This window comes from Leptosomus discolor, chromosome 13 (genome assembly GCF_034619465.1).
Source record: "Leptosomus discolor isolate bLepDis1 chromosome 13, bLepDis1.hap2, whole genome shotgun sequence".
NCBI lineage: Eukaryota > Metazoa > Chordata > Aves > Leptosomiformes > Leptosomidae > Leptosomus > Leptosomus discolor.
In genome coordinates this window covers 4,503,320-4,515,546 of record NC_141403.1, presented here as the reverse complement: position 1 = coordinate 4,515,546, position 12,227 = coordinate 4,503,320, and the positions used below count along the sequence as shown (strand labels likewise).

General features: G+C 40.3%; 1 protein-coding gene across 2 annotated transcripts in view; it reads right to left on the bottom strand.

The window, feature by feature from the left end:
- The window catches only part of SPIDR (scaffold protein involved in DNA repair), a 198,914-nt gene that overhangs the window by 130,657 nt on the left and 56,030 nt on the right, over window positions 1-12,227 (bottom strand). For both annotated transcript variants that reach the window (XM_086472516.1, XM_086472517.1), the window contains one exon: window positions 5,352-5,452. In XM_086472516.1, the coding sequence (XP_086328642.1) occupies window positions 5,352-5,452 (101 nt within the window). The remainder of the gene's footprint in view (window positions 1-5,351; window positions 5,453-12,227) is intronic.

The following is a 12,227-nucleotide window of genomic DNA, read 5'->3' as shown; positions in this document are numbered from 1 at the left end:
GTCTTGCAGGCATGCTGGCTCCTTGCCACATGTATATTAATTTTAAAGAGGCTGCTGAATTTGGCTGTGCTTTAAACATCGTGCATTCTTTATAAGAACATATGTCAGCTACTTAAAGTGACTGTGCATGGCGTTATTGTTTCTCATAAGAAAACAAAAACAATATAAAGAATTCTTGTTTGAAAAAGACAAGCTTACATTTGATTTTTTTTCCTTCTCAATGCTGTAACAAGTTCAGACAGTTGTCTAGAAGAAAAAAACCCAACAACAAACCGAACGTAAATTGGGCCACTTGCCATGTCTCTAATTTACAGTATTAGCTCTTAAGTAATAAAACAAACTATCAAGAACTAAAAAAATAAGCAACAACTAGCAAAGCTCAGACTTCCGTGTTTTTAGAAGAATTTCACATGGTAATAGTGTCCCTGTTAAGGACTACCCTTGTTTTCTTCCTCCAAAGAGAGATGTTTTTGTGCAAGCCTCACGGCATTCAAGCTGCTAAAATCCTTTCTTAACTAGTCACTGAAATTGGAAGGGGGGCGTGATTGTTCACGTCCCCTTCGGTAAGCCTTTCAGCCTGCCTGAAAGTGTGGTGGTACGTGTGAAACCCTGTCCTTATCTCCAGGGCTTCACCCTCCTCCCCTCGTGCGTGTGTTCCACTTGCCTCAGCAAACTGAAGAATTGTTGCCCCTTGAAGGTCACTTACCCCTGAGAGGAAGGAGCGGTTTGGAAGGAAACATCAATGGTTTGGGTTTATTATCAGTTTATTACTCAGATTCAATTGTAATCCAATCCCAAATCTTAATCTCATGCCAACAAATACGAAATATCTTGTATCAGATTGTAAACGCCAGAGAATAATATGCTGCTGCGTATTCGGTAAAGACCTGCTTTAAAGATAACTGCAAGGAAAAGAAAAACAATAGAAAATAATATGCATAGAAAGTAAAATTTGAGAAGTTACAGAAGGAATCTACATGAGTTTGCCTCTAATATTGTTAGTGTTCTCTCCCACAGACTGGAAAGTTGTCTGAATGTAACTCAGAAAAGCACTGGTTTTTCTTCTGCATCATGCAATCCCCATTTAACCAGCAGATGTTGACAGGAAAAAGGTTTGTGTTTGGGTTTTGTTGGGTTTTTTCTCCTCCTCTCTCTCTCAACTGTCCAGACCTCCTCTTTGCCCAAACAGGAAACTTCACAGGGAAGTTGCAGCACTGCATACAGAAAAAAAAAAAAGCTTGCAAATGTTCTAAAAGCCCTTGCACTCTCAAACCATCAGCTCGACTGAGCGGAGACTTGCTGTTATGGGGACGGCACACTGCTCAGCCTCCCTTCCGCATCTTGTGAAGGAAAAAATAAATAAAAATCTGGATTTGTGGCGAAGAGCCTGACATCCACCTCTGTTAGAACGAAACCAGAGCAAGCATCCAACCAGCACCGGGCAGCTGGTTGCTCTCCTCTCCTTTCAGGCCTCTGATATGGTTATTACAAGGAGTGGAATTACCAAGCACCTTGCAAAAACACACACCCTTAGTAAGTGCCTGTCCCAACACAGGGACAGGCTGCCGAACGCAATTTTGACCCCAAATTGTCAAAATGGAGAAAGCACAAAGATTTATTGTACCTTGTGGAGGGAGTCGGCCAAAAGTGAGCGCCCCTCGCACCGTATGGAAACCAGAAAGCGCGTGCTGCAAGGAGGCGCTCTTTTCCGGGGCAGTGATTCATCCCAGCGACCAAGAGGCAGCCAAACCACAATGGTTACTTACAGAAAGGGGTCAGGGGAGCAAATAGAAAGGAATTTTTAAAAAATAAAGGCAAAACAAAGGGGTTTTGGATAAAATGGACATTGATAGAACATAAAAGTAAACAGCAGCAACCCAAAGGCATAAAATTCTCTAATATGAAAGGCCTAATGCGGGGAACAGCCCGCACTTCTGGAAATGTTTTTCCTTCAGTCTCAAATGGAAGGAGGACTTCAAATTGATGTCATTTGAAATTGCTCCCCTTTGCTTTAACAACAAAATTCTGGTCTGCATGTCTATGGGATATCCAAAATGACGTGACAGCTCTCCCCGCAACTAAGTGACTTCAATCCTCCGCGTTAATCTTCAGGCTCCTTCGATAACTCATTTGAGTTTGTCATTTGAGAAGTTCTTTCCTCTACTTCTGTTGCTGAAGTCAGAAACAATCCTGGAAACAATGTGGTTTAGAAATATTACTGGGCAAAACAGAGGGGGAAACAAAATCCAAGAAGAATCTCGGATTAGTGAGACACCCTTCGTATGAACCTAAAAAGATGAAAGCTGAAAGTGGTATGCATTTGCTGTGCTGACACTTCACATTTTCAGACTGGAAGCAATTAGAAGCTTATCTAGTTACATTACTAAAATTTCAACCATTCCAACTAACATTTTCCAAACCAAACACCAATTTTATTTTGGTGACATGAAACAGTACGGCCATTCTAAGAACAAAACTATCAAAAATAAATTCTGCCCTAGATGAAAAAATATCCCCCAAATATTATCACAGCTATTTTAATGATTATTTTATCATCCTCATGCTTTGGAACACGGATTGGGAATTGGAAGTGAAATTTAGGCTGTGCAGTTGACCTGTATCCTTAAATTATGGCATGTTCAGCATCTTTCAGAAATTTTAGCAAACGCTCACAGGGTAAATGAAACTAGTTTGTCCCAAACGACTTCTAACTTGCTCAAGTTCTTGCAGATTTTCACCATGATGACAAAAGGCATATCCCAGAAACGCCTCACCTTCTGCCAAAACTAAAACACTCATCAGAATTTTTAAATGTACTTTAGAATAGAGCAAGGTATTTTCCCATAGCCTTTTTCTCACAAAAGGCTAACGAATTCTGACTCATTTTCTAAAAGACAGAAGAATAATCAAAGAAAGGATTTCAGCCAGAGGCAGATGTTTAGCATGGAATACTTCAGCCTAGGAGTTAAAGTCTAACAAAACAGTGAGCAGCCAAACACAAGGTTTTGTAATGACACATGTGAAGCTAGCACATAAAGAACAATAGTGTATTAGCAATGTTTCAGGTCCATTGCTATAGAGAAGACTAAAAATCTTCATTTTATTAAAAATACAGGACTATTCAATGTAATTTTCTGTTCCATATTTCAGAAGAAGCAAAAAGATGTCCTCGTACCACATAAGAACGGTAGAATAACGTCCTATCCATCGGTAACTCAGGTGGAGGATAAACAACACGCAGCAGCCCTGAATGGTTTTCAGTCAGCATGCCTGTATAATTTTCAACACAGCAACCAACTGTTCAGAGTTGGCTAAAGACACTGCTGGTTCCCTGATGTTACTTTCCAGTGAGTCTTCAAGTACTGAGGAAATTCCAGAAGACTGAAAGGATGATGATATTGTGCTAAGGGCAAAGAAAGTGACCTACAATAAGTGGAAACCAGCTAGCCTGACATCAGATCTAGGCAAAGCGACTGGAAAAATAAGCAAGGAATTAAGGTCAAAAATATAACATGCCATTCCACATGGGAGGCATTTTGAACACGTAGCATGCAAGTGGCCACAGGATGTAAGCCCTCTAACCTCCAGTGAGAAACTGTGAGAGAATCTTTAGCCAACAGTTTGGGTATGACCTAAAACAGTACAACCTTCTTACGAAAAAAACAACCATTTTCACTATCAGGAATGTACCCTTTAAGTGGAATGCAAAAAAAAGAAGTATTTCAGAGACTTAACTTTGTGAATCACGGTTAGAACTTTTGACTAGTGGAGAATCATAACTGAGTAAATGCACTTCCAGCAGATTCTGAAAGTAAACACTCATGCTATTAAATGGTTTCATCAATGACATAAAAACGAGTTAAAAAGATTATAATATAAGAAACTGCGTGGAGATTGCAAATTCAGGCAAATTTGTGACTAAAAGAGGACAGGCTTGACATACACAATGACCTCAACTGCATGGTTAGCTGGGCATACTCAAACGAAGCAGACCTGGGTACAGCACAAATATTTCCCATGCTTAGGTAGAAGAAACACTAACGGTAGCTGGAGAGTGGGAAACTTGATCTCAGAAAACAACAGAAGTTACGAATTATTATATTGGACAAACAATTCAATGTGAAGTCCCAGCACCACGCTGCGACCAAAGCCAAACCCAACTCAAACACTTATTACAGGCCTTGAACGTACAGGAGGCTGAGTAGCGAACTGGACCTGGCCAATGGTTTTGGTGAGACTAAAACTGGAAGAATACAACACAGAGTAGCTGTCCTTATTCTTAAGACCATGCTGAAAAGCTTGAGAGGGTGCAGTAAAAAACCATGCAAAACCCTTGAAGACTGGTAAAAATGCTTTAGAGAGCTTAAAGAGCTCAGTCTGTTTTGTTTATGAAAATTGTGAAGCAGCATGATTTTGCTGTGCAAGTGCCAGAGAGGGAAAATGCCACATACTAAAAAACTCTTTAATCTAATGGAGAAAGGCTTTATAAGAAACAAAAGAGGGGAACTGAAGCCAGACAAACTCAGATTTGGAAGAAAATCCACTTTTAAAAATTTGGGAGTGGAATTAAGGACAAACTCCCAAGCCAAGTGATAGATTCCCTCATCCGCATGTTTTGAAATTAAGACCAGAGAACTTTCTGAAAACTAAATGGAAGTTAATACGTGCTCAGAAACAAACAGTCAGCTTAATACATAATAAATGCTTGAAATTTCGTAGCCTACAGTCACACACACACAAGTTGATAAAAACCACAACCATTTCTTTACACTTAAACTCTATGACTCCATTAACTCCCAAGAAATACTACTGTAAGGTGCTGCTAGCAGTCACTTGTAACTAATTCACATAACTCCCACCATTTCTTTTTAAGTGAAGTGCCCACTGTAGTTACGCTTCACACTCATTTCATGGTTGTGTTCTATCTGTCCATACTTGCTGCCATACACCATTTCAGCACTTATCCATGAATATGGCTGACTTCAATCCAAAGAAAAACGAACAAGGAAAGAGAAAAAGGTGGTTATAAAGAAATAACAAGAACCAAAAACCATCTGCACACCCATAAATTAAACCTTGAATTGTCCTACAACCTGCTGGAAACACCATTTCCCCAGGAAAATCGAAGCATCTAGATGGATGCTATTTAAGACAAGTACTTTACCCCTTACAGTCAAACACTTTGATGACTGAGATGTTATAAACCATCACATTTAGCTGAAAAACAATATTAGCTCAGAAGACAATCAAGATAGTATGAAACCCAAGTCAGGCAAAACCCCACAAAGAATATATACACACACAGGTAAGTATATGCTTTCACAGCGTAGTATTCGTATAATGCTTCTTACCTGAGGGGATTTTAGCATCTGAAATACACTGGTGCCTCCAAAAGCTAATGGCAGATCTTTCTCTGTTCTGCAGTCGACATAACCTCTCAGCTAGCCCGCCCCTGCAGAGAATAAAGGAATGCTCAATTTTGCCAAGTGACAAGCCATAGGACAGATGGAGTATGTATGCTTTGACCCTTAGAGACAGAAACACACAGTAAAACTACATTTTGCAGATTAGTTCTCCTAATTTTGACTTTCCAATGGATATACTCTTAGGGTCAACACACACAATAAAACATTTTCATTATCTGAGTGTCCAAAATCTTCACTTTTTCAGTCCTATCTCCAACACAAGGGTTGTAACAAAAGGTTCTCAACTTTTCTTTCCACTTATGCCTGTATCCTGATAGATACTACAGACAATTGCGAGTTCAAAACAAACCAGTGTAACCACTAGTTATAACAGGTTGGTTTTTTTTTTTTTTCCTCACAGATTTGTTTGTCTGTTGGCAAGGAGTGATCACAAAAATATTCTTTTACCCATACTTGACCCTATGAATCATTTCACAAGCTGGGTCAAGTGTGCAGTTTCAGTGGTCTGAACGCTCTCCAAGACGAAATTAATTTAGCATTCCCAAGGTGAGGAGCAGAGGAGTGGCATCTAGCACAAATACATTAAGGTAACACTAAAGCAATTCCTACCCTTGGATTCAAAGCCAAAAGACATAATTTCTCACTTAAAGAAGAAAGACAAATGTGTTGGAAGCTGTCTTTGGGCTACTACAAAGAGCTCTGGACTACCATGAGAGTATTTGAGCATTTTTCTTTGGCTTCAAAGAAGTAACTTGCATAAAACCTACTTCATTCTTTCTTTATACTATCCAGTATATCAATGAAAATTGCTACTAAGGTGAAATGTGTCCTTGGGTTAAAGTGGTTTAGGAATCAACAGAGGTAACATACAACCACCTTAAAATTAGTTGTGCACATGAACAGATTTTTTTGGTTCACCAAAAAAAGCCAGATAGCTTGGTAAAGCTTATATTGCAAATGTGAACCTGGGAGGACTCACACCTGTGGAAACCAAGGACATAAAAAGGTTAAGCTGCACTTCAGGTAGGCTGTAAAGATTGCTCTTCGGTTAGCAATTACTAAGCAATTTCGCCTGCAGACAAGCCAACAGGCTAATGAAAACTAGTTAGTGGTCTGAGCTGAATTTCTAATGAACAACTGTATACTTTGCAAAATCATAACTATCACAAGAATTATTAGATGGCGTGGCTAAACATCTCAGTAGTAAAGATCACAGAATGAACACTCAGAAATACAAGAGCCACATTTGACGCAGAATGATCCATAAAAGTTTTGTAGTTCACATTACTGCATCTTTTCTATGGGTGGTGTGGTTCAGGAAGGGAAGAGAGAAACTCTGACCCTTTCAGAAGAGGAAAAAAATCCTCAAACCCCCAAAATAAAGAATGCACGTGTAACAAGCTATAAAACCTGCTGTATTAAGGAGGAAAACCAAAAATATTTAGGGAATCTTGGGCTCCAGTGAACCTCCATGTAAGCTTAACAACCTTGTTTAATCCTGCTTTCAACAAGACACCGGGGCTACAGAGAAATGCAATGGAAGATTTGGTAGCAAGAGCAGCACAGTCAAGCACAGAACTTCATACAGGATAATTTACTCTGCTGATAACACTCTGCTCAGCCACATTGCCCCCAAACCCTGAGCACTCGAGCATTACTGCACTGCAACACTTGTGCACCAGACAGTTCTACAGACTCCAGCAAACTGTCTGCCCAGGTTCTCTCCTTGCCAGGGAACCGTTCTCAGATGCAGCTGTAATTCAGCTTGGCTGCATGGCCTACACAAGCCACGCTGGAACGGGTAGATGCCAGCTCAGCTAGACGTAGAAACGCAGCAGTTAAGCAAGGAAACTCAAAACGCAGGTAAGTCTCGCATGCATGAGTCTGCACCTGAGCTCTGTGGTTGGACTACAGCAATACACAATACAGCTAGCAGCTCACAAACTTGTTTTGCTGAAAGAAAACTGTTCAACAGGAGCGTTCTACACCCCAACTCCCATCCCTTCCACGGACAACGGGCAAAGACATGTGTTTTCTTTGTTAAAATAATGCTAGAAAGCCATAAGGTACCTGCACAAGACAGCAGCTATTACTGGCTCACAGCCCAGTTTCCCCCCTTTCCCTGAACAGGGCTATGGTTGTGGCCAGTCAATCAGTTCCTACTCTTCTGCAAGCTCACTACTGTTTCACCTACGGCAGGAACACCCTGTAGCACGAAGGAAAGCAAGTTCCTGGTTTCGTGGCTGTTGCACACAACAGTAATACATCGTTCCTGTTTCAGGACTGATATGCTTACCAGGGAGGGTCTGACACTTACAGTTTCATTACTAATTTGGTAACCATGTCTGTATTAGGACAATAGTTATCACAAAGGTCCATGAAAAGTGAAACTGTGCCTTTCCTTAGCAGCCCTTTGTGCTAATAAAATTCATTGATATTTATTAATCATCATCCTTCCATTCACGTTCCAAACACGGTTAAAAATAGTCTAAACAGAAAACGCCATAAAGCATTTTGCATCTGTTTGGTTGCAGAATCTAAAGTATTTATGCATTTATGAGCGGTTCTCAGCTGGTCACTGGAAAAATTTTTTATAAAGTCTGTTGCATACGCTGTGAAATTAGAAAATACAATTCAAGGACATGCCATGCACAAAAGGAATGTCTAAGGCAAGAGAGCGAGTTGGTAGTTTATGGTTTGTTTCCTTTAAAAGGTAGAACCAAAGAAATTAAAACACCACCCCAAGCCCAGGAGGATCAAGCCCCTTTTTAGCTCAAACGTGTAAAACAAACAAAGAAAAAGGTGGTTTGTTACGTATTCTAACAGATTTGATGACAATGGCATTTGAAAACTACTAATGCCTTCTCATACAGTACAGGTGCCCACGCTGTTGAAAACACTTCTGTTTGTGCTGTGAGATACAGTGAATTACAGAGTCAGAGTCACTCCTGGCTGCGCAGATGAGAGAGGAGAGAAAGCAACACAGAACTTGCACAAAGCAGAGCGTGGTACTAAGCAGGTGCCAGCCTCAGTGCAAGAACCAACTCCATCTTTTGAAAAAAAGCTAAATGGTTAAAATTACTATTATTTTATTCCCAGTTGCACATCTATGGATTGGTAACTACCTAATGAGCTTTTATAATCAGTCTTTGGTAGTAAACTGGGTTTACTGGGACTAAAAGTCATTTTTTTAGCACAGATTCTATCAGTTGGAAGTAACTTTTTGCTTATTTTGGTAATACAAGGAAGAAATGAATAATACTCACTTTTCACTGTCCACACATTATTACTCTGAAAATTCCCCTAGCTTTCCTGGCTTTTCAGCTTTTCAGGCTGCAGAAACTGTTTGGCTTAATTTTGCCAGATATGAGAGGTTTGTCGGCATCAAGGGTGGAAACTGGACTCTACAGTACCAGGTCTTGGTTACTCTGCAGTCTGTATTTATTTACGCATGTAGCCGCTTCAAGAAGTTTAGAAAAAGAGATTCAGTTCCCTCTTTTGCACAGATCTAGCCCTTAGGATGCATTTAATTGTCCTCCGTGATAAGCCCAACATCTGGTGTGCGTATATGTATAAAATTGGCAAATATATTTTGATTACTAATGTACAATTTCTGTAATCAAGGGAACTGACAAACTGTATTCAAATAACAAAAACTGTAATTTGAGATGCATACTTTACTGGACAGCACTTCAAACTTGCCCCCAAAATGTTTTAATATCAGCAAATTGTACGCATTTGGCGAATAGTTAATGCAAAGGCTGTTCAGTGAAGCCAAACTGCTCAGATACAATCTCCACTGCCCACAATCTTTTTGGTTTTAATCACGAAACATTCAGTATGACTATTTTGTTCCTTTAAATCCCTGAAGGCGGACAGATTTAAGAAGCAGAAACCCATGTCCTATTTCCTTACTAAATCTGAGCTTGTTGAAATACTGTATTTAAAACAACATATTGCCATTACTGTCCATGCCCAACAATATCCACATGAAAGACAGCTTTGATGACCATAAAAAACCTAAGCATCTAGTACAAAAGCCTAGTTTCTGGTGGTTGCCCCTTTCCACAAACTTCAACAGCAACACTGAAGAGTTTTGTGCCACCATGTGACAAGAATCACCAAAAGGTAACACAGAGCCTGACCTGCGACCCAGGCTGCTGCTCCCTACCTTTCAACTCCAACGGGGCTAGTAGGAAAAAAGAAAGAAGAAAAAAAAAAAAAGGGAAAAAAATAAAAAGCCTCAGAGCATTAGTGAGTAGGCTAGGAGTAGGTTATGTTTTGAACAGTAATTTTCGATGTTCCTGAAGTGCTGGAGATCTCTCCGTGTTTGTTTATTAAGATCATTCAGTGGGGCACTTACCAAAACCAACCCCACATTCATCCGAATTTACTCCTTTCCAGACTTCATTTGAGTTTAAGAATAGTGAACACTTAAGTGTCTCATTATTGAGTTGTCTCCTCACACACACCATACTCAGGACTCCACGTAATTCCAAACAGTGCAGGTTACACAGCTATACAGCCCCATCTCAGGACTGGGCAATTTTCCTCCTCTCTTCTCAAAGCAAGGACAGAACTCCTCTCATATTTCCAAGTTAACTGGTGAAATAACTGACTTCTGCAACACTCAGCTTTCATTTCCACTCCATGGGGCGCTTGCTAAGGAAGAAGAAAGGACCCCTAAGCAGGCTGGCATTTAGTTTGTCAACACTGCAAACCCATCAGCTATTATCAGCTAGTTTACAACTTCCAAAATAATAAGCAACACTGAATGCTGACAGTCGCTACCAAGTGCTCCTTTAGTGTCCAAAACAGCCTGGGTATGTACGAAAGACAGAACAGCAGAACGTTGGCCATACAGACGCAAGTCTCCTCTAGAGAGGTTCACCTCCTGTCCAGAGCAGAAAAATTGTTGACTTTGTGAAGTAACAAGGGATCAGAAAGAATAATTTTAACTTTACAGGTCAGCCCCACTCAAGCTCTGACTCTACAACTAGATTTATAAACGTTCACCTTGGATGAACCACCATTACCACGATCGCTGACGTTCTGTTTGTTAACTGTGGGCTACTTTTCTGGAATCACAGCAGAACACAATTTCTCTTCCTATGTGATAGAACAAGCAAAGCCCAAAGTAGAGAGCAATAATTTTAAGTTCTTATAAAACTCATCAAGTAATTATACTCTGCTACAAGTTCTGGGTTCTTTCCCTTGGAAACGAATCAGTGTTTCTCCCAACCCACAATTTCCATGTCAAATCACCAGCACCCGAGGTACACACCTAAAATGAAAGGAAAAGGGAAGATCCATACTGTAACACAAATGATAATTTCTAACACACAGCTATCGAGGGCCGGTTGTGTCTGCCAACACAAAAATATAGAGAAAACACCTTCCACAATTATTTGATAAAAATAACAACTGAGTAGACGGGCAATGCAGTGATTTAGTAAACTGCGCCGGATGCTGGATTTTCTTGCCCACCATTTACCCACACTTCATCACTCTGATCTATTGTACCCATCCAGAAAGGGTTTTTTTTGCACTAGCCAGATCAACAAGGCAGACTTACTGAAAGCCTCTTCTAGAGTCTTCAGGATTCAAGGATTTAGAGCCTCTTTTAAAAAGAGTTCAATAAGCCTAAAGTCTTGACTGACCTCAGCCCATCCCTCTGCAGAGCCTTCCTACCCTCGAGCAGATCAACGCTCCCACCCAACCTGGTGTCATCTGCAAACTTACTGAGAGTGCACTCGATGATATGGCCTCCAGCAAAAGATTTAACTAAAACTTTATAGGCAGTTGATTTTCCCATGCCTCTACTTAGCTAAGTTATCTCACAGAAAATATTTTAAATAATTCAGGAACTTCTTAGGAAACAGGTAAGCTTTTGGGGCCTGCTCCTTTCATAGTTTTCAGAACATCTTCATTTTTGTACTGTATGACAATTACATCAGTAATAGACTCAAACAAACCATACTCTTTCCTCCCATCCAGGCAACACATTTCCATTTTAGCAGCGGGAAGATTCCAGGAGGAGAGGACACTTAAGAGTAGAAATTAATTTATTTATTTTTTCCACTTTTTTGGGGTTTTTTGTTTTGGTTTGGTTGGGGTTTGGGGAGCAGGGGACGTAAGGGGGTTTTCTTTGAGGTCGCATAGAAAAATGTAGCCATTGATGTAATAGGAACATCGATGCAATCAGCTAACACAAAAATAAATGCAGATTGCAGTGTGCCTAAAGAATTTGGAAAAGACTGTTACACATAGTATAATATTTTTTCAGAAATTATAAGCTAATTTTTTTAAAAAATATTATCTCTACTTTTGAAGATAGCTTTAGACATCCCAAACAGCAAAGAGAGACAAAAATAGAAATAATTTCTATTTTCTTCAAAGTGGAAACAAAACCACAGGAGGCCTATTTTCTCTACATCAGGACTCTCCCACAAAGTAAACATACTTAACACAGGCTGGATTTGGAGTAGAAACTCTCACACAGGAATTCACATAGGAAGACGGCAGCTCTACCACCATCTCCACTCAACCCATGCTTCCCTAGGCACCAGCCTGGAGAAAGAGAGCCCGGCTAAGCAGAGGCTCTCGGTTCTCTTCCACCTACTGAGCAGTTCCAAACGGTCTGAGTGGAAGCCCATGGGCCAGATCCAGCTTGCAGGATTATTTTTCTGCTGTGGCCTTGATCTGCAGCAGAGGTGGGAAGGAAGGAGAAAGGACAAGCCAACAACTGCTGCGTAACTTTTCGCTATATAACCAGAAAGGCGGCGTTGTCACTTCATCAGT